General features: G+C 41.9%; 1 protein-coding gene across 2 annotated transcripts in view; it reads right to left on the bottom strand.

Annotated features, from left to right (window-relative positions):
• Positions 1-975: 975 nt before the first annotated feature.
• The window catches only part of LOC117394776 (sterol regulatory element-binding protein cleavage-activating protein-like), a 73,768-nt gene continuing 51,660 nt past the window's right edge, over positions 976-23,083 (bottom strand). For both annotated transcript variants that reach the window (XM_059012976.1, XM_059012977.1), the window contains exons 10-23: positions 18,466-18,560; positions 18,146-18,244; positions 17,582-17,818; positions 16,820-17,202; positions 16,376-16,561; positions 12,651-12,855; positions 11,770-11,885; positions 10,951-11,455; positions 10,309-10,394; positions 7,785-7,867; positions 7,264-7,430; positions 6,667-6,747; positions 4,848-5,054; positions 976-4,566 (exon numbers count right to left, since the gene is read on the bottom strand). In XM_059012976.1, the coding sequence (XP_058868959.1) occupies positions 4,321-4,566; positions 4,848-5,054; positions 6,667-6,747; positions 7,264-7,430; positions 7,785-7,867; positions 10,309-10,394; positions 10,951-11,455; positions 11,770-11,885; positions 12,651-12,855; positions 16,376-16,561; positions 16,820-17,202; positions 17,582-17,818; positions 18,146-18,244; positions 18,466-18,560 (2,696 nt within the window). In that variant the 3' untranslated portion in view covers positions 976-4,320. The remainder of the gene's footprint in view (positions 4,567-4,847; positions 5,055-6,666; positions 6,748-7,263; positions 7,431-7,784; positions 7,868-10,308; positions 10,395-10,950; positions 11,456-11,769; positions 11,886-12,650; positions 12,856-16,375; positions 16,562-16,819; positions 17,203-17,581; positions 17,819-18,145; positions 18,245-18,465; positions 18,561-23,083) is intronic.

Below are 23,083 nucleotides of genomic sequence, written 5' to 3' on the forward strand. Positions count from 1 at the left end.
CATTGCTCACTGTGCCCAAAAACCAGTCTGAGAGCAGGCAGGGAATGGGGGGGGAATACATCGGGGGGACAGGGACTACTGCACAAGTGTAAGGAGACTTTATAATCTCAAAACAAAAATATTATTTTATACAGATGTTGCTCTTGAACCAGAAAAAACAGGGATTGTCTGTGTTGCAAACTTGCACTCATCTGAACACACACAGTAGCATTCCTCCCACATACCCAGCACTCCATTCCTATTACTCCATTACCCCTGGTTAAAGGCACTAATCAAAAACAAGCTGAGAAACCCTACACCCTATTCACTACATCCTGAAAACAGAATTGTAATTAAGTATTCATGTCCTCCACGAGTCCACACTGGTCAAACATGGCTAAATAATTGGTCACTGCGACAGTTAATGTCCTTAACTGAATGTGAGGATATTAATATTACTATAATGTTACTACAAACTAAATCTGTGTTTATGAATTTTCTTAAATGTTGTTTTTTTTTTTTTTTTTTTTTTAAAGTGAGTTTCAAGTCTTGTTAGCTTTCAGAGGGCACTGAACAAGGGATAGACCATTATGTTCGGAACCCGATTGGCCGAGACAAGACGTGAGAATTATAACGGCAGTTTGACTGCGCATTATGTTAGAGTGACAGGGTAAAGATTAGCGTCACTGCAAATATCTCCTCTGACCAGAACATATCCTTTTCTCTACCTTTTTAAAAAATATATAAATGGTCGATACTAATCAAAGCTGTAGTGTCAGCTGGCATGTCAGCATAATAACCCTTGGGTGTTGAAGCACCTGGTCTTTTTCAGTTTACAAACGTCTCATCAATACTTTGGTCCAAAAGATGCAGCTCCTAGGTAAAACGCAAAAAGGGATTGCAGTGTTTCAATATATTCATAAACATTTATTATTTTTTATACTTCCAGCCTTTGCAACATAGAGCGCATTTAAGATTTATACTGGAACTGTCATGAAACGTAGTGAAAAATAAAGATTTATATGAAGCTTTTTTTTTTTTTTTAATACATAGGCCTACAGTTCATACTTCATATTTTCTGGAAGTAATTTAGCCCAACTTGTTTTAAATTTGAATATGCACAAGTTTATGAAGCCAGGGTGTAGTGGCAAAACAAAGTGCCACAGCTGTCCTGAAAATGCATAATGGTACATTGTAAACAGCTAAACTTTACTAAATTGTACATTTAATTAAATACTAACTTTGTTAAAATGCACATATTAACTAATGTATACTAACAGGTGGCAGTTAAATTAGTTACTTGAATTATAATACAATTATACAATTCCAGTTGTTTTGCTTTTTCCTCACAAGAAATCCAAAGGTTATAATCCAACAAATGTCCACAAAGCTAACAAGATCCTCTTTTAAATAAAATGCGGATGCCCTCATTGGCGCGTAACCAGAAATTACAGCATTTTTTCAATGTATATTATAAAGTGCTTTATGTACACCTGTTTGGTCGCAATCCCAGCATCAGTGGTAGGCTATAGTAAAAATAAAAACTGAAAGGTTAAACTCTTACTTATGTAGTGGGTTAAAAAAAATCAAGGATGTGTTATGGGTTAGTAGTTTTTCACTGCCTTTGAGCATTTCTATGTACAGTATATACAAAAATGAAATGCCTTTCCTGCAAGCCTGTGTCATACAGAGGAGCCGTGTCTTACTGTACAGCGTGAGTCTAATCAGTCATTTACACCCATTTGGAGGTACGTATGAATGTAAGTTAGGTCATACAATAGTTGATCAAATGTATCGAGATCTTATACAATCTTATAAAATTAATAAAGCTGTGCAACTTGAGTTATGGGTTAATTGTGGGGCAGCAGTGTGGAGTAGTGGTTAGGGTTCTGGACTCTTGACCAGAGGGTTGTGGGTTCAATCCCCAGTGGGGGACACTGCTGTTGTACCCTTGAGCAAGGTACTTTACCTAGATTGCTCCAGTAAAAACCCAACTGTATAAATGGGTAATTGTATGTAAAAATAATGTGATATCTGTATAATGTGAAATAATGTATAATGTGATATGTTGTAACAATTGTAAGTTGCCCTGGATAAGGGCGTCTGCTAAGAAATAAATAATAATAATATCAATACATTTTTGAAAAGGGAGGGGTCTTTAGATTTTATTCGTTTACGATAGTTTTACAAACCTCCAGTAATATCTAACCTGGGTCTCTCCATTGCCAACTGCACTTCACGCATTCCATCTGCATGACAGACGAGAGGGCAATGAATGCGGAACTTTGTGAACTGCATACATTGTTATAAATCTAGTTATTTGCTAATCGAAAACACAGTTCCAAAGGTTGGAGTCTTTAGATTTAAAAAAAATAGATTTTTTTTTTGTGTACGACAGCTTTACAAAACACCAGTACCATTTAACCGGGGTCCCCCCATTTGCCAACTGCATACAATGCTGTCTGTAGGACAGATCAGGGGGGCTATAATTATATAACTTTGTTTTCTGCTCTGTGTTTGTGCTCTGGCTTAATACATTAATGCTGCTCTGCCAAACAAATAAAACTGTTTCATTTAACACCTGTGTAAAATACTGTATTCAATATCAGTACTGAAGAGAATATTTTCTTTTTGAGAGGGGTTTGAAACATAAAGACCACACACAGCCAATTATTACGTGCATATTCAAATGTAAAACACTTTGGAGTACATTACTTCCAGTAATTATGAAGTATGCATTTATATTTATATGCATTTTTTCCTCATATAAATCTCTTTCCATATATATTTTTTTCAGAGCAAAGGCATGTTCCACATTACAGTTTGCACAGCTATATTTATTGTTTATTTTAAAATATAAGAAATGTATAACGTAGAACTTTGTTTGGGAAAAAAAATGTGTTCTCTCTCTCTCGCTCACTCCATCTCTTTCACCACTTGCTGTTCCCTTTCCGTGTCACTGGAATCAATCAAAGCTAACATGCAAATGATGCCACACCCTGAAAGTTAAGCCAACCACTGGCACTAACGCAGACTTAAAAGGATGGGGCAAAGCATGTCACCAAAATTGCATTACAGGGCAAAGACAATTTGCTCCCGATTGTGGAGTTTTAAACAAAATCAGGTGCAAATGTGCTCTGCCGTAGCATTAGAGGTTTGTCCTGTCATTAAAATCAGGCCCCTAGTCCCACATCTGGAGGTGGTCTGGTGGCTGTCCAATCCTGGAATCCTGGCTGTCTAAGATATTGGAAAGAATTGTTATAACCAGGTGCTTGGAAAGTTTCCAGAAAATGTAGCCTTGCACTCTGCACGCTTCACATCTGAATCACAAGGTTAAAAATAATTGAAAAAACTGAAAATAGTAAATAGGGACCTGGCCGAGTCTAATGTTGGGTCACCTCCATGTGTCATCTCTAGCTGCCTTTGCGTCACAGTGGCCCTACAGTGTCATGAGACAGGGTTACACTCACTCAGCCTGCCTGTTCCACACTGAGAAATACACCAGTGCTCAGCACTAGCAACGACCCTGCATCCGAACTTCTACCTTGAAAAGAAATATTAAACAGAAGAAAAAAAACACAATAATAATAATAAACAAACAATTTATAATAAAAGTTCAACTTCATCTCTATAAAAAGGTACCTCACTTAATATTTACATCCACAATAACTAATAAATTATAACCATTACATTATTAGCATTTAAAGCTCTAGTTAATGTGAGAGGCTTCACCCAAAGCAGGAGAACTTAGAAGATATTTCCTGGTGTTTTTAGCTACATGTTATTCAAAACCAGAAGCAAGTAGTGAAAAGAAAAAAAAAAGGTTAATGGATGTTTGACATTCCCATTAGAGAACAATGTAGTGCACAGTTACAATATTTGGCCACAGTGAGGTGCTGTGTACTACAGCAAAATCCCATTATAATCAAATGAGACACAAATCTTTTTGATAATACAGCGTTGCTTTAAAATATAAAACGTCTTCTACCTGCTATCACTAAAACTTACTAAGGTCGCTCTTTGCATATGACGGAATCCCACCACTACAGATCGGAAGGTGCAGTGGGCTACACACAGGGATACAGTGCAGAGGCAGAGAGCTGGTCTGTGTTTAGAACTGCTCAAAGGCACCCCTGTCTTTGGCACTGGTTCTGTACAGAACAGGACTTCAAACTGTGTGTAAAATCTGCTTGAGGCTGCTCGACATTCTTGTTTTTAATATGAAAAGCAGGGTCTCTGCGCCGGGAGTCTCTAAGCTCAGAACTGTGGGTCTGAGCCCCCCTGCCTGTTTCGTCCTGTCCTGTGTCGGGGTGCAGTCGGTCAGTGTTGTGCGCCTCATGCTCAGTCCAGTTTCTCCAGCACGGAGGGCACGTACACCAGGCTCAGCTCACTCCCGAAGTCGCACACGATGGCAGCGTTGTCCAGCACTCTGAGCTGCCGTATCCCCTGGCCCTCGTTGCTCTTGCCCAGGTACACAGTCTGCAGCAGGTCCCCGTAGCTGAGGTCCCAGAAGGAGACGCAGCCCTGGCCTCCTGTCACTAGGAGGCTCTCCGAGATCACACCCAGGCTGGCGCCGCAGCCAACCTCCTGCAGGGAACGACAGACATAGGGCCGTGATATTTGGCACCATACTAGAAAAAGCTCAGTTTGAGTACTAAAGCAATGACTTATTCCAGGGCATTACTGTTGGTAGGTGACAGCGTCAAAAAATCAATCCGATTTTTAAAAATATGGGATTTGATTATTTTCCTGGGCGGATCAATTCGAGATTTCTTATGATCATGCTTTCTTTTGGTTACGAGACAGTTGTACATACAGCTGATGTGTGACAGGGACATGACCCCCCCCTTCCCTCTCTTGCCCCTCACCTGCTGGATGGAGTACAGCTTAATCCCGGTGCTTCGGTCCAAGATACAGATGAGGTCATCGAGGCCACTGCTGATCACACAAGAAGTGGTGCAGATGAGGGAAGTGACATCGCCCCGGTGTCCGTACATGTGACTGACACGGCACCCTGTCAGGACGTCCCACAAACAGATAGCTCCATCCTGACCCCCGCTGGCCAAAACCATTGTCTGGAACACAACACCCCAGAGACAGACAGATTGAGACAGGACAGTTACTACTGTAAATGCTATCCAACTTGCTACAGGGGGCCATGATGTGCCTGCTTGGTCTAAGCTACAAAAAATATTTCTCAGGTGTACTGGACAAGAATACACATACTGTAGGGTAAAATGTGATTTGCATAGAGGAAACCCATTTCATTACTATGTCTTATTTTATTTTTTTGCATTACTTATTCTGAAAACAGCATTAGGGATGCAAACAGTTTAGATTGTAACATTTGCCAAGTGTTAAATGTTTAGAATGTTGCTATTGTTAAAACATGCAGCCAAATATAGTTGCTTGCCTTTGTGTTTACATAGTAGTAAGTGTACAGTGTAGTCCAGTATATTTAATATTCAATATTTCTTCACAGTCTTTTCGAAACTGGCGCCTGCAGCCATACGCACTTTAGACACTGTGCGTACCATTGTTTTGCAAACTTTCGGCTTCAAGTGTGGACTCGCATGTAATCTCACACGATCGATTAAAGGGAAACAGACATTTGAAGCTTTTTGAATTGTACTGTGTATTTAAGTAGTAATAATGAGCAAATGAAATCAGGTACCAAGTTTATTTGAAGCCTTAAAAGAGAGCAAAAATCTGATGATCCAGGGTGTCAGAGGGATGATGAATTCAATCAGACTGAAACGTCTGTATCTGGCACTAAACAGAGGTGGAGTTTGAAGCGCCAAAAACAGGTTGGTGGCATTGAAAGGAAGTACTGTCTTATCTGAAGTACATGATATTTTCTTTGTAAGTGCTGATGTACTTAAAACTGCATCTAACTCAATAAAATGAGAGCTTTTTAAAACAGATTTCAGCCAAAAAAAGGATGGGTAGCACCATTCTGCAGTATTTTTGGAAAGCAACAGAGTCCCAGATAAATTCTTTGATGGAGCCTTGCACCCAACATTGCGATACAGTCAAACAGTAGATGATGTGTTTTGTATCATATTTTCATCTGGTGAAACTGTACTACAAGTGCCTGTTTTGCCACAAGGTGTAGAGAACAAAAGTTTATGTTTATATGCCATTCTTAAGTAAAGGGGATGAGTAATGATTCCATTAGTTGTAGTTGTGCCGTGTAGTTGTATGTATGTGTTGTGTTTATATTACATTTTTAGAACAGGAAACAGTGATGCAATTCGATTGCAGTTTTCTAACGTGACAGTTTATGTGTTTTAAAACTCACGAAAGAACAGAAATGCAGCACTCTGATTGGTTGAAACACTTGGTGATACAGTCATCATCGGCATGACATGAGATTTCGGGGTGGTTCAGTTTTGCGTACCATGTGAAATATTTCTGGGGGGGCCACTGCTTTTCCATATATAATTAAAGGCTGCATACACACAGTCTTACACATGTTGCAGTAATTTACAAGCATTCCCGATATTTAAAAGTTTCAACATGTAAATGTGTTTTATAAACCAACAACCCCCAGCACTTTTTTTTTTTTGCCTGCCTCTTCCCCAGTACAAAGTGCTCTGTGGACTGTCTCTACAAAACCTGCCCCCCTCAGCTGTTTAGAACAGTCCCCAGTGGCTACAGGATTTTTAGCCCCCCCCAGGTGCTGACCTGGTCGATGTACAGGGCAGTGATCCCCCCAGAGTGACCCTGCAGCGTGAAGAGGCAGCACGAGTCCTCAAGCCGGTACACCTGAGAGAGAGAGAGAGAGAGAGGTCAGGGCACACGTCTGCATTGACAGCTCAGGGCTGGGTTCAGTGCCGGGGAAGGGAGGACAGGAACTCACAGCGCTAGAAACTGAACTCTCAGTAAGTACAGATCAATGGGTGTATAGTGGGACATACAAACAATGAATTCAGATCAGTCTGTCTATCTCTCTGTGGGTTGAGTTTGGTGCAGAAGAGGGACTCACAGCACTTGACCCTGAAGGCCCCCCGACTATCATATACAGCTCATGGGTAAAAGGATAGGGACAGACAGGATGGACCCAGGTCTGTCTGAGTTAAGTGCCTGTAAAAGGAGAATGAAGTCCATTTTCTATATATATTTTTTTCTTTTCTTACAAGTTCAGAGTTTGGTGGTGAAAATGCATCTCTTGAAAAACATGTTATGTAAGAGACAGAGAGAGAGAATTAACCAGGTTTACCGGATGGGAAAAAAAACAGGAAAAAAAAGAAAGCAAACAGAAAGATTCCAGATGAGCCTCACCCGCACTGTGTGGTCCTGGCTGCCCGTCACCACCCGCCCCGCTGCTGCCCGCAGCACTGTGATTGGCTTCTGGTGGGCACACTGCACCGAGTGGGTAAGCCGACAGCAGATGACATCATCACTGCTGTAGCAGGGGGAAGGGGGCATGCTGCCATGATTGGGAGTTCCTGAGAGAGAGACATACACACAGGATAAGAAAATGACACACAACACCCTGGGAATAATGAAAAAACCTGGGATCTATATTCCTAGATATGGCCCGAGGTTAAAACAATGTTGCAGTGAGTTGATTTTTATTGGAAAACACAGTTAATGGAATACATCTGAGTTATGGAAAACAGCTGTGTACCACCTGTAAAGGCATTACAGCATCTCAAAGCATGGGGTCTGTATCACAGATATCACCAGAGCTCAGAAAACACAATTGAAAGCCTTGGTTTCTCCTTAAATTCCTATTTTAGAACAGCACAGCCTGGCGCCGGACTAGGTACAGGAAGGGCAGAGACACTGCTGATACTTACCTCGGTACTGCAGTAGGGTCATGGGTTTATTGATATCCACAGTAAAGAAATCTAATGAGCCGTTCAGCCTCGCAGCTACAATTCTATTAAAAGAGGAAAGCACAAATCAACACCCTCATTGTGAACAGGGAAAGGAGAACAATGACCTTAAAATGAGCAAAACTGCACAAATCAGTCAACATGGGATTCAATACATATGGAGAAATAAGAATGCGGCAGTAGACTAATTCATTTCTGCAAATATTAGGCAAAATTAAATTCCATTAAAGGCAAAACATCTTCTATAGCACAGATTTTATTTTTTGTTTGTCACTCGTAGGCACACTTCCCCATCTTCCAACACCCCCAACCCCGGATTTCTAGGTTTTAAAACAATTTCTTTAAGAAAAAAAATAGCAAACTTTCCACTTGCTTCAAAACTCTTTTCCAGGATCTTTTCTGGCTGTGATGAAGTCCACTGTGATATAGCTGGACATACATTTAAATGATAATTTACTTTATTGAACAATACAATAATTAAACAAGAATGCCACCATCAAAGTTGGTTTAAATAGTCAAGTTAATGTCATTTTTTTAGGGAACACAAAAAAGATACAAATGTCAAAAATACATAGCTGAAAGGACTGTGTTTTAAAATAAGTAGTCTTCCATTTAGATGTACTGTTAGTTTTGCTGGTACAGTACTATATTTGTTAATTCAGAACGATATGATTCTGAAAATATCACTTGCCAAAAGAGACGACTGTGGACACTTTGTATCAGAAAACTGGTGACTGAGTTGGAAATCATGTGTGATGGGTAAGTTCATTCATTTGTTACATATACAGTATGTAATGGGAATTGATTTTATTCTTAATAAAAGGGCGGTAAAACGCGACTGACGTGTATCTGGGTAACGGATATCCGAGTGCTGACTATATATATATATGAACCCGCTTTATATCATGATTGCCATGCAGGCATAATTCGTGATATAAAGCAGGACATGATATAAACCGAGTTTCACGTTTGCTTATGACAGCACATTACGAATGCGAGAAAGAAAGAAAACTAACAGTGAATTAAAGAGCAGTGTTTTAATACTGTACATTTAGTAGTTCTTTACATTTAAACAAATGCATATAGTTTATTACAGCACAAATACATTTTGTATCATTAGTTGGAACGAAACAGTTTGTGTCATTATCTAAAAAAGGCATGAATTGTCGACTGATGAGAGCCATCAATTAGGTGTTTTTTTGTGTACAGTTGTATAAGACTGTGTATATATAGTACATATAGACACACACACACACAAATGAATCAGTGCTTCAAAATTATACCCTGTGATTGGTTAAAACCTCATCATAGGAACACAAATAGACAGAACTATTGCCCTAATATCTCTACACCACAGGGCAATAGTCTCCCTCTGACATGTGATTGGTTCACACTACTGTCAGTCCCGCACCTTTTCAAAGGAACGCCCTTCCCCTGCACTCCTCACAACAAGCGAAAATGGCTGAAAGTGAAAGACCTGCTGAACAGCGATTCTGTGATTTAACAGAAAATGAATTACAAAACATACTACAAAAGAAAGATGCTCCAAACACTAAAGACGCTCCAAACACAGGGCAGCAGTGTGGAGTAGTGGTTAGGGGCTCTGGACTCCTGACCGGAGGGTCGTGGGTTCAATCCCAGGTGGGAGACACTGCTGCTGTACCCTTGAGCAAGGTACTTTACCTAGATTGCTCCAGTAAAAACCCAACTGTATAAATGGGTAATTGTATGTTAAAAAAAAAAAAAATGTGTAAAAAATAATATAATTGTATGTAAAAATAATGTGATATCTTGTAACAATTGTAAGTCGCCCTGGATAAGGGTGTCTGCTAATAAATAAATAATAATAATAATAAAAATGGTAATTAAAACGCCACTGTCACAGTTTTCGGACTTTCTGAAATTCAAATAAATTAAGCTTGACGACGTAAACAAATATGACGCCCAGGATCTAAACGAGAGTATTATGCTGCAGTCAAGAAGCCAGACGGAGAGCTGTACGCCAAAAAGACTTTGATAACTATGCAGTATGAACATCAAAAAGATTTTCTGTTATTTATTTATTTCTGTTATTTATTTATTTACTTTTGCTGTATCAGCTATATTTATACAAAATATATAAACATCATATTTACTATACAACCTTGCCTCACTTATTTTCTCGACTGATTACATATGTACTGCACATTCAGCTCATAGGGGAAAATGAAATGCCCCTCGGAAAGACTATTGTTACCTCCAGGGTGCAATACCCTCAGCCTGCAGCTTCAGGCATTATAGACCCCTGTCGGTAACAATAGTCTTCCCTCTGGGCAATAATTTTCCTCTCCAGTCCATATTTACTGTATATACTCTAATAAACATTCAGCAGTAGAAAAAACTGTTAATGACCAGAATCATTATACTAAGCAACATCCTCATCCAGTATGCTGACCCATGGGACTGAGTGAGCCGTGAGTGTAGGGGTGGGGTGAGTGCAGTGTACCTGTTGTTGAGGAACACAAGGGCAGTGATCCCAGACTTGCCCTCCTCGTTACTGCAGTGCAGACAGCCTTCTACTGCATCCCAGAGCTGCAGAGAGGAGAGGGGGGCGTTACACCTCACACACAGGCACCAACAAAAAGGCAGACTTTCTAGGGTTTGACATAATTTGTGGAAGATGTTGTATTGTTACTTGAATCGACATTCTGTGTTTATTTATTAATTAAATTACCAAAATGTATTGGGAAATGAATAACTGTCTTTCTGGTTTTGATAAACTGTGTTTGCTTAGGGGTACACTTGGGATTCATTCAAGATGTAAAAGTCAATAAAGTCATAGGGAATGTTTTAAAAAGTGCCTTACTACAGAAACAATAAAACATGCCACAAAGGCATACTAAACATTTATTTAAATTTCAAAACCTCACTGCTGTGCCTTTACTCCTTCATTGGGGATGCTAATAGACATTCAAAATTTGAACCTAAAACAAAGTTGACAACTGTTGAGGCTAGTTGCTTCATCGGTGCACAACTGCTTGATTCTTCTAAGTTTTAAAGGTTTACATTATAACAGTCAGCAGCCCAGCAGGTACTATGCAGGGCTGACCTGAAGTGCTGGTGGTGTTTCTGATCCAGACTCACTCACCTCCAGCTTCCCACTGCTGCGCCCGGCTGCAATGAGGCTCCCCTGCAGCTCCAGAGCCCACACTGAGCTGTCCCAATCCCCAGGGTCGGCAGGCAGGCTGGTGGCGGGGCGGGGATCGGGGCTGCACAGGGCCTCGTCCCCTTGGCTGAGTCTCCGACAGGGGGAGCAGGGGGAGGGGGAGGGGGAGGGAGATGGGGAAGGGGGGTAGCCCTGCAGGTTGGGGGTGGTGGCCCCATGTTCCTCGTAGGCTCTCTCCAGCAGCCCTCCGAGTTGGAAGCCCCCTCTGGGCCCCTCGTTGGCGTGCCCTGGGCAGGTGGGCTGCTCGGAGAAATTGGTGTCGATGAGCGGGGTGAGGTCAGGCTGGTCTCCAAACAGGGCAGGCCTGGAGGGGAGCAGCCTCCTCCTGAGGGGGTAGCCCCCCACCCCAGCCTCCAGACCCTCCTCCTCGGGGTCTGGCTCCCATCTCTCCTGCCGCTCCCACACACCACTGCTACTCTGCCGTAGCCTGGACAGCAACGACAAGCAAGCAGGACACTTCAGACAGGTGACAAGGTACCAGACACATTACCTACAGGGGCCTCTCCACCGCTATTTACAACTGTTTGCAGCTTAACTCTTTGAGAACTATCTTTACAAGCAGATTTGTGATTCTAATTTTGATAACAGCCTTCCTGGGGAGAGCTGAGGAATTGCAGTATATCAAATCCTGCTCCAGATCTGTTTTTATCGTGGGAAACGAGACTTGCTCATTGAAGGACCTGACTAATTTCAAAATGCTGAACACACTGTGTGCCTCACCACCCCCCGCCCTCCTCTTACCTGGGGTCAGGGATGACAGTGAGGCAGTCTCCTGTCTGTGCGTCCCACACACGGATCTGTCTGGCCAGACAGCAGCTCACCAGAAGCATACCATCACTGGCCAGACACTCAATATCCTGCAGGGTTAGGGGGACCAGAAGGGGAAACACAGTAAATACACTCAAATAACGGTCACATTCTTTCCCAGATTCCATGATCAGATTAAATTTGCAAATATTTTTTGGGGCGAAGAAGAGAAAACAGAAGGGCTTCTATTCTTTTGTTCTTATTACAAGAATGGAAATAAGACTCCCATTGCATAGTGGTTTGATCCATTCCTGGTTTTACTATGAGTTTAATTAGACACACCTGAGCTTGTTACCTGTACACTGTGGCTAATCAGGCTCATTTTAAGTCCTGGAGAGGGGGAAACTGCTATGCAATACGAGTCTTATTTCCATCCCTGAATTATGCAGCTACCTGTCATAGACAGATATTAAAAGATAACATTTCAGTGTAAAAATTCTAAGACGTAAGGCTGGTTTGTACTAGTTTTTAACTACCTAATGTTACCTTAGGATTCGTGCTAATCGGGATCTGTGAAACCAGTCGTTAAAGATGAAAAGATTGCAAATACGTTTTGCTTTTCTGAATATGCAGCTACTGGTCACAGCATGAGAGAGACAATTTAAAAACACTGCACATTCTGATTGTTATGTATCATAAAACACACATGTTTTTAAGAAGCAGTAAAATCTTGATAACTTTGACTAATTGCTTGGCAAAAACGAAATAATACTGTCATGCTAATAAAGCCTATATAAGTTTGAATTGGAGAGGACAGAGAGGAGTGTGGGGAGGAGACAGAGAAGAGGGGGGAGAAGGGAGAGGGGGGTGCGTACCATGTGGTGCCCGCGCAGCAGCAGGGGGGAGATCTCGCTGATGGGGGGGGAGTATCCATAGTCGTCACAGGGCAGCTCTCCGCGCCCCCGGCGCCGCCCGTGGGACATCCCGTTCTGACCGTAGTTCCGTGGACACAGGACCCGGTACAGACAGAACAACAGCAGCACCAGGATCACGCCCGCAGCTAGACCCAGAGTCGCCACCCTGAGAGAGAGAGGAGAGACAGGTTAGACAAACCATCGGCGGCAGCCGTACGCACTATGCGGACCACTGATTTGCAAAATTTCATAAGCGTGGTCTCGCATATGATCTCGTGCAATCAGTTGAAGTGAAACAGACGTTTTAAGCTTATAGGATTGTACTGTTTATTTAGTGGTAGTAATGAGCAAACGGAAGCAGATAAGTTTCGTTGAAGCCTTGAAAAAGAGCAAAAATCTTTCTTCTGATGACCCGGAATGTCAGTGGGAAAAAAATCAATAAAATCACAAACTGTCTGTTTCTGGCACAAACGGTGGTGGAGCTCTAAGTGCTGAAAATACATTGGTGGCATTGAATATTAGTACTGCATCATCTGAATTCTGCTGCTGTTCCAGGATTGAGCACAGGAAGTGCATATTTATACAAGATTCATTTGTATTTTAATTTTATCAGTGTATTGTATTAAAATGAAAACTACATTTCCTAATCATTAACACATAATTGCCAAGTTGTGTTATTATTATTAGTATTATTTTTTTTATCTGCTTGTTTTGTCACAACGTGTAAGAAAAAAAAAAAGGTTTATGTTTATACGCCATGCTTAGGGGATGAGTAATGATTAGTTGTAGTAATTGTGAGAGTAAAATGGTTAGAAATGGAATCAGCACAAAATATTTGTGAGCTAGTTTTTCAAATAGATTTATTTGTACATTTTATTGTTGTTGTGGACTATTTGGCTGTCACTGTAGTTGCTGTTCTGTCTCCATGGCAGTGCGCTGTGTTTATTTTTTAGAAAAGGAAATGGTGATGCAAGTTGATTACGGTTTTCTAATGTGACAGTGTAGGTGCTGTGAATCTCAGGAAAGAACAAAAATGTAGCACTCATATAGGCTGAAACACTTTACAGCATGTTGATGCTGAGTCGTCAGCATGAGATGGAATGTCGGTGTGGTTCAGTTTTGCGTACCATGTGAAACATTTCTGGGGGTGCTCTGAGACAGACACTTATAGAAGTTTACCACCCTATTTCTGCACTGCATTTTTGCAGTTCTCCCATGCTTTTCCCATTTGTATACTATGCATTTACCATAGTTTTCCCTGGTTTTCCTTGCTTAATATGTTTTACCATACCTTGCTATTCTTTACAATGCTTAACAATGCTTTACCTTGCTTTCAGTAGGCTGTATTACACTTGCTATGCTTTTACTATGGGAAACTTTTATAAGGGGTCAGACTACATCCCGACAGAAACCACCCACTTGTTTTTCTGCTAACAGCACAAAAGCTTGTAGAGCAGAATATTGAAATTCTAGTATCATCTTCACAAAAGTGACAAAAACGCCTTCCATTCCCAGGCATTACGAGATGTGAAGCAAAGCCACAAAAACTATCGCTGTCCACATTCAAGAGTGTGGCTTTATCAACCCTCAGGTATAAACTGCAGATTCAAACAGGCAGAAAACACAAATCAAACTGGAAGCCCAGACAGACCCGACTCTGTAACCAGTGCAACAGTGGAGAGATTGAACATGAAACACGTTTCATCCCGAGAAAAAAAAAAACAAGGTTTTCCATATGAAAAAAAAGTTTTTGAGGGAAAAGAAATAAATCGCAGAAGAGAGCTAGCCAGACAACACCAAAACACACAAGCCAGAGGTGCTCAGGACTAAGACATCACTCTTTGAGAGAATAACTTTCCTTAGACCAAGATGCCCATCTTATTAACGGTGCAATGGTGTAATCTTGAATTCACCCGTTTCCATTTGAATGAATGCAAGATAAATTCCAAAATGAGATCCATTAAACAAATACAGCATGTACAGGAATGATTCCATGTTGTTATTCGATGTTAGACCTCTTAACACACTCTTATAATGAACTTAACAAAGACATTAGGTAATGAAGGTAATGAAGACATTAAGTAATATAATTAACTTAACAAAGACCTTGGAAAATACTCAAAACGATTGTCATTGAATTTACTAATTTCCTTTTGAAGTTTCTTTAGGTATTTCTAAATGTAACGCTAGCGAGTAGTTTATAGCTATGGAAGTTTGTTTTAAGCCAAGGGGACACTGGTGAAACAGACTTGTAATCTCCTAGTTCATATAAAAGTAGCACTGAGCTGTGTGGACTCACCGCTGCAGGTAGGTTTCCCTCCAGTTACTGAGTCTCCACATGTCCCCTCTACACTGCCAGCAGAAAGGCACAGCAAGGACAGGGCCCCTTTAAGACACCTCACAGTGACATCACTGCCAGGCTCATCTTTCCACCAGAGGCTGGACCAATGAGCAGCGGGCAAGGGGGAGGGGCCTGTAAACCTTGGGTGATGGAACCCGTTACCACAGGTCATAGAGATAAAGCTAGTAAACACACACACACACACACACATACACGCACACACTCAGTGCATTGTTTAGAGATCTGTTGACCTAGCAGAGAATGCCCCCTACTGTCTCTGTGTGCTCACGGTTTTACTCTGAACCAGAAAACCTCTTAAGTGATGAGAGAATAGGTCAGTGAGGGATGACATGTACCCCGTGGGACCAAGTCTGTGTCTTTACTCACAAACTGATTATTTTTCACCCGCAGAGTCACATGTTTATGCAAGTGTAATTAAGACAGACAGGGCAGCAGTGTGGCGTAGTAGTTAGGGCTCTGGACTCTTGACCGGAGGGTTGTGGGTTCAATCCCTGGTAGGGGACACTGCTGCTGTACCCTTGAGCAAGGTACTTTACCTAAAATTGCTCCAGTAAAAACCCAACTGTATAAATGGGTAATTGTATGTAAAAATAATGTGATATCTTGTAACAATTGTAAGTCGCCCTGGATAAGGGTGTCTGCTAAGAAATAAATAATAATAATAATACACAAGCGTTATCTGTGTTTTAATGCACTGACGGCAACCACTGTTTAAACTGTTGCCATTATCAATAAGTAGACCAGTGTGTTACTCTTTACTGCTGATCAGGGTGTGGGGTGCATATTGGTAATGTCCGCACTGTCTGACGACACCTTTGCTAATGAATGACATTCCGAATAATTATTTTCCTAATAAAGTGAAGTTATGACTATTATCTCTTACTGGGGATGTGTGTTAAGTGCTGTTTGCTTTTTTTTTATCAGTAAGTCACGCTGAACATCAAATAAACAAAACTGAATCTCTGCAAAACATGTGCGTTCTTCGTCAGGCTCTGTAGAAAATGAGTCTCACTGCGTGCCCAGTTAAAATAGCATGAGAGCAGTTAGAACCCTTCACTAGCAGTGGCACTGTGTGCTATAAACAATCCCATTAGAAGTGAATGCCCAGAGAAACAATGGAAAAGGGGAATACAGCAAGGTGCTGCATATTGTACTAGAGAATGGATTTAGAAAAAACTAAATACAAAAGAACAAGGAAAAGGTAAGTGTTGCTCAATTACCAAGTAATACCCAATACACAGTCTATACCCTGGAATGTTGGTGATGGGTTGATTTCTCATGCGTGATTCATAATGTTTTTCGCAATTCGGATGAGTGCACTCACTTGTACAGAGTAAAGTCAGACTGACTCAGGGTCTTGCCGGATGGCTCTGGGGCTTGCTCTGCCCGCATGTCGAAGGCTGGGAAGGGGGAGTGGAAGTGCTTCGTGTCCTGAGGGTGTCTGGCCTCCACGGCCTCCTGAGCGCTCAGGTAGAATGAGACAGGGATCACTGGCAGGATGCTTATGTACCTGCACAGACACAGATAAAGAACACCACATCACTCCTGACACTGGCAGACAGGCAGGGAGAAAGGCAAAGCGAGAGACAGCCAGGGAGGCAGACAGACACAGGCAGGCAGAGAGACAGTCAGCCACACAAACACATGCAAGCAGACAGGCAGACAGACAGGCTGGCAGAGAGACAGACAGATAGGAAGACAGGCAGAGAGAGAAAGGACTGACAGACAGACAAACAGACATGCAAGCAGGCAGAAAGACGGCCCTCACCTCTTGGCCAGTGTGATGTTGTAGTAGCTGAAGAGGGAGGGCCAGTGTCTGAAGGACAGCCTCCTCCAGGTCTCCTCGTCAGGGGGGCTCCAGGAGATCTCAGGGGTGTTGTCTGGGCTGGGGGGCTGGTCTCTCTGTCTGGCCCAGGGGGGGCGCTGCTGGTCCTGGGACTGGTTCTCCAACAAGGGGGTGGGCTCAGGGTGGGGCAGCACTGTCAGTGTGCTCTCGGGGTCCCCCACAGGAAATACAGGGGGCACGGACAATGGGGGCAGCCCCCCTGACTCACTAAGGGGACTCTGCTCAGACACCTGGGCTGCTAGGTAGGTGCGCAGACCGGCAGGGTCCGTGTACACCAGGATACCAATCCAGATCACTGTGCCAGCCTGGGAGAGAGAGAAGGAGCAGGGGGGAGAAATGGGAGAGATTGAGAAGGGGGAGAGATGAGGAGATGGGGAGAGGTAGATATTAGAATTACAAAACGGGTATAACTGTGAGTCAAATGTTCTTGGAACATTTTTGTGTAAAATTGATACTGGTTGACCTAAGCACAGTATGCAAATGTGAAAGACCTGAATAAAAAAAATTCCATATGCCTAATGTCATGTCTTCCATCATTTCGCACAGCTCCTCCCCTCTTCTCTCCTCTCCTTTCCCACCCTTGCTCACACAGCCCCTCCCCTCCCCTCTCCCACCCTTGCTCACACAGCCCCTCCCCTCCCCTCTCCCACCCTTGCTCACACAGCCCCTCCCCTTTTCCCTCACCATGATGATGCGCTGTGCGAGGCGGGTCCTGGCCAGGAAGTAGATGACGCGCAGTCTCTTGGGCAGCCTGAGGTTTCGGAAGGAGGGGGGCTGCAGGGTGATGGTGTAAGGGGTTACAGGGCGCAGGGGGGGCGGCCTCTCATACTGCTGCTGGTGGGCCTCCCGCGGGCGCAAAGACGAGGGCTTAATGGAGGACAGGCAGGCCTCGGCAGGGAGGCGCCTGTTCAAGTCTGCGAGCTGTGGCGGGAGAAGGAAGGAAGGGGTAATAAGTATACAACATTACAAGACACAAGCATTTATCATTCAATGAACAGCCTACTGAATTGTTCAACATAACCACAATTGTTTTGCAAGCCTATTTCTGTAGGCTTAGCGTTGCTAGGTGATCGGCACAATAATGAAAGTGGCATCTAAAACTATTTATTTTAAAATAATTGCTCATGTTTGAAATATACATTTAATTACTACAGAGAGATGGGCTATATCCTAACAAGGTAGATTTTGTCGTACTACTACTATACGTACACGCACACGCAAACACACAGGCACACGCACTTCTTTTACCTCCATACGTCGGACATCGATGGAGAGGACGGTGGTGAAGAAAAGCATCTGCAGGAAGAAATCTGAGACGAGGCCAACCACAGCGAACAGGCAGAACTCCTACGGGGGGGGGGCACACAAAGCTCATAACGACATTTACAAAGAGGCCTTTTGGACCATCAGTGCTTACCCAGTTAAATCAATGGTTGTTGTTCATCTCAACCTCCGACCTATTTCGAGCTAATCTTAGAAATGGAGAATGAGGATGAGCAAACAGACAACTGCAGATATTATCAGGTATCAATAACACATTCAACCCATATGAGCTACTGGTAGGTTACCTGGATAGCCGGGACAAGAGTGAAATAGCCAATCAGGATGATGCCCAGCTCTGTGGCCATGTTCTTCATGATGGACCAGCTCTCGTTGCTCAGACCTGGTGAGGGGGGAAGAGACAGTGTGAAGGGGCGTTCACACCGGACGAGACGCACATGCCGCCTCCTTGCACATTGGTGGCAAGGGGAAAAGTAGGTGGGTGGTCTATTGTGACACCTGGATGTACTGAATGCAGGCTGCACGAGCTGCAGAGATGCCAGAATGGGGTGATTTTTTTTTATGTTTAAAAAAATATACCGGATTCTGCCAACGCCCCGTGCTGAATGATCATCGCATTCATAATTCAGACAATTGCTTGCATTGTTAATGATGAAGGTTCAGATGACGAAGACCTAGTTTGGCGGTTTCGGATGAGATGATACAGACTGTGCACTCCGATTGATTACGCTTATCTGTTGTGACGCTACAATACAGATTTTTTTTTGACACTGCAAGAGTTTGTAACGCTGCCACAACACTTTAATGCTATATTGCTACTTTGGATGCTACATTAACTTAATATTTCATGTTGCGTTTTCACACTGGAAACTCCAATTTCTTACTTACAAAGATTATGTAAAGCAATTTATTTAAGTGGACCGAAAATGTCACATGTTTATATCTTTTTTAAATGTAGCGACTTTTATTCGAGCGTTTTTCACCTACAAATGTGTTTTTTCATGATGTGCTTTTGCACTGAACACTGTAGCTTTAAAGTGCAATGTTTGTTTTGTGAAAATATCTGAAATGACAAAACAGTGGACACACTGCAGCAGCTTTGAATTTTATTTCACCAGTCAATAAATATGTTAACTGCACTTATTGATTCTTTATCGTGACTGTGTGCTGTGCTCTACCTTTGAATTTGAATCATGCCTAATTGTAAACGTAATCTATCTACCTAATGTTAGTAAAGCCTGTAATTTCGCCCATGCCTGAGTCAACGGCCCCTGGGAGAATCTGGTATATATTTTTAAAGGAATTAGTTGTGGTGAATTACTGTGCTAACCTTTACCATGTAATTACATGTATTAGAAAACTGACACTTTTTTTTACTATATATATATATATATTGTAACACAGCAGGGAGGGGGTTAAAGCCTCCCTGAGTGGAAAACATGTGCGGAATGCACATTTGTTTAATTTAATTGTTTTACTTTATTGTTTAATTGATTTGTTAATTGTTTTATTATTAATTATCCCCTGCACCTGGTAGCTATTGTTAAATTAAAACCAGGTGCAGGGTATTTAAGAGAGGCAGCTAGTCTGCTCAGGGCTGCTGAGGAGAAGGAGGCAGAAAGGTGTGCTCTGCTTCCTGGCAGTCATGAGTGAAAAAGTAAGTGCTGTATAAAACCAGTGTGTTTTGTAAGGAACGGGGAAACAGTGTAGCTGTCCCGTGTTAGCCAGGGTGTTCCTGTGTGTTAGTTAGTGCTCGTACAGAGCTAGGTGTTTATTTTGTGTGTTTTGTTTGATTTTTGTGTTTATTAAAAATAGCGCACCAGCGCTTAAAATCCATTTCTGTGTGCCGGGTCTATTTTTGAAGGGGCAACGAACCCGAGTGAGGTGCAATCTTTTACAATATATATATATATATATATATATATATATATATACACACCGAGCATCAGAAGAAACATCACTATAATAACACATTTATTTTTGAAAAAAAATAAGGTATATAAATGATGGATATTGACGAAATGTTTTTGGTTTCTTTTTAATCACTCAATCATTCATCCTTGACCATGACACGCTTGAGTGACTATGACTGTAGCATATGCACTTAATTACCTAATTAGTGAGACAGTTGATTGGACTGGATATGGAGTGATTTCAGCTGTTGAATTGCAAGCTTGAATAAAAGAAACAAAGAAAATCACAGAAAAAAAAATAAAAAAAATATGCCACGTCTGCCAGGAGAGCAGCGCCTTCGTGCAATCGGCATGTTGGAGGCTGGACTAGGGCAGTGTACTGTGGTTCACTGTATTGGGTGCTCACAGTCAGCAATTTCAAACCTGGTGAGACGGTATAACCAGACACACTCTGTCAATGACAGGCCATGAACTGGGAGACCAAGAGTCACAACACCTGCCCAAGATCGACAGATCATTTTGCAGCATCTTCGTGATGTCATTTGTTAATCAGCACAATAAAAAGTGACTGCACCTGTTTTAAAAAAAGAGTTTGTCATTCTCGATCACATCTAGTGAATTAAAGGATGTGTTGCAGTAAGAATACCTCTGTTAAGAAAGTGGAACAAGACTAAAAGGCTAAAGAACAAGAACACAGAAACTATGGACTATTTCACTCAATGTTTTTTCCTTCTTTATGCAAGTCAAGGTTGTTATAATAGTAGAAAACATTAGTGGAGGCATTGAGTAAATTGTTGATGCTCATAATGCATCAGAGTAGAAAAATGCAACATGTCTATGGATTTTGCACAGCAGTGTATGTATATATATTTTATATATATACACATATACACACACACACACAAGAAACGCAACACTCTGGTCTAATGGATTTAATCAAATATTTTAAACATAGATATCAAACAAAATGTTTCAGCATGAAACGTGACACACTGTCAAAATGAAAACATGACAAAGTTAGTATTGGGTATGACCACCCTGAGCATTAACACAATCCTGGTAGCGTTGATGCATAGACCTGATCAGCCTCTGGATAGACTGCTGTGGGATGTTCCGCCACTCTTCCTGTGCAGCTGCGGCCAGCTGGCGAAGGTTGGCTGGTCGCGGTTGTCTCCTGTGGATGGCACTGGCGATTTGGTCCAACAAATGTTCTATTGGACTCAGGTCAGGCGAAAAAGCTGGCCAGGGCAAGACCTCGACATTGTGCAATTGTAATCCTAGCACTGTGTGGTCTTGCATTGTCCTGCTGAAAAATTGACACTTCTGGATTGGCTTGCAGGAACGGAAACACTGTTGCCTCAAGGACTTCATCAATGTATCAGTGAGCAGTAAAGTTGCCCTCAATCTGCACCAAAGGCGTTGTGTTAAAGGAGATTCCTCCCCACATCATCACACTTCCACCGCACCCCGGTTGGCTTAAACAACACAACAGTCAGCATAATGGTCCTGTGTCAGTGTGCTGACCCTCTGCTTTCCAGGATGTGGCCTGTCACTCACAGAGCCAGTTTCCTGGTTTCTCTGGACTAGTCTGCTGATTGTTGAAGCTGAACATCTCATTCTCCGGGCAACTTCTCTCACAGACAGGCCGCCTTCAATAATGCCAATAGCAACCAGGCGATCTTCATTACTGAAGTGGCGCATGGTCGTATCTTTCACTGTTCTTGTGTTAATTCAAATTATGTCTTTTCGAATGGCTGTTTATACAGATTCTTAATCAACTCATTTTGGCAATTTTAACTCAACTCAAATACCAAACACTGAGCACCTGCTGTTTTTATGAAATCACATGACTTGACTTTGTTTTCCCAAAGAACAATACTACTCAAAAAATCAACAAACTTATCGGCTCACTATTTAAAATGTAAATAAAATTATGTATGTGCCCAATGAGCTATTGATGTAAAACTTAGACTGTTGTGTTTTCATTGAGTATATGTGTTTGTGTGTATATATATATATTTTTTTTCACTGTGTTAATTAGTTGATTTGTTGGGGTAGTAAATGTTTTTCTGTTAGTCATTAACGTTTTGCAAGAGCTGTGTAGCAACTTCTGTTTAAAACTAAATTACTAACATTTTCAAAATTAATGTGGGGGGAAAACGCCTGTTTTTTTTTTTTTTTTGTTTGTACAGATCGGAGATATATAGCCATACGCTGATGACGGTCCGTGAGGAGCGAAACATGTTCATATTTGTTTGTTTGAAATAAAATACAAAGTTGAATTTGAACATGCTCGGACACACACAATATCAGGTTTTCATCCTCCATCTTGTTTGTTCGATCGTTGCGGCCATCTTCTCTTGGGGAAAAGAGCCTCTTACTTGCTGGTCGAGTACGTCACAAAGAGACGCGGCGAAAGTTGAAAATGTTTAATTTTTTTTATGTGAACGGCCCTTCAGGAGGGAGGGCAACTGCACAGTGGATACATTTTATACCCAGCTTGACCACTGGGTGGCGGTGTCTGAAGCAGCAATTAAGATAAATCCTGAGACTGCCTCCTCCGTCCGTGTGTGTGTGTCTGTTTTTCAGTGCATGTCTAGTTGTGTATACTGCAATTCTTCTGAGGTTGACAAAGCTAATTATGTCTCTAATCCTTACCTACATAAACCCTTAGCAATATCCGACAGACAACAAATGAGCACAAAGGAAGAAAAGGAGCCCGTCTTTTTTTTCACCCTCCACAGTTAAATATAAAACTTTCAATGCGACAAAAGGAAAGCTAGTGCCACATTCCCCATCTCCACTGAAATATTGATTTACTGGCAGCTGTGCTTTGGAATAATCCTGTAATTTATTACTCATTTCAATGGCTAGCTTGTGGCGTCGCAATAACAGCTTCGCCAAATCCCATGAAAGAAAATTACTTAAATAAGTGTATCATCCAAAGTAAATGCTTAATTACATTTGCATAAACATGTGGCTCTGCGGGTGA

The sequence above is a fragment of the Acipenser ruthenus genome, chromosome 3 (genome assembly GCF_902713425.1).
Source record: "Acipenser ruthenus chromosome 3, fAciRut3.2 maternal haplotype, whole genome shotgun sequence".
Lineage (NCBI taxonomy): Eukaryota > Metazoa > Chordata > Actinopteri > Acipenseriformes > Acipenseridae > Acipenser > Acipenser ruthenus.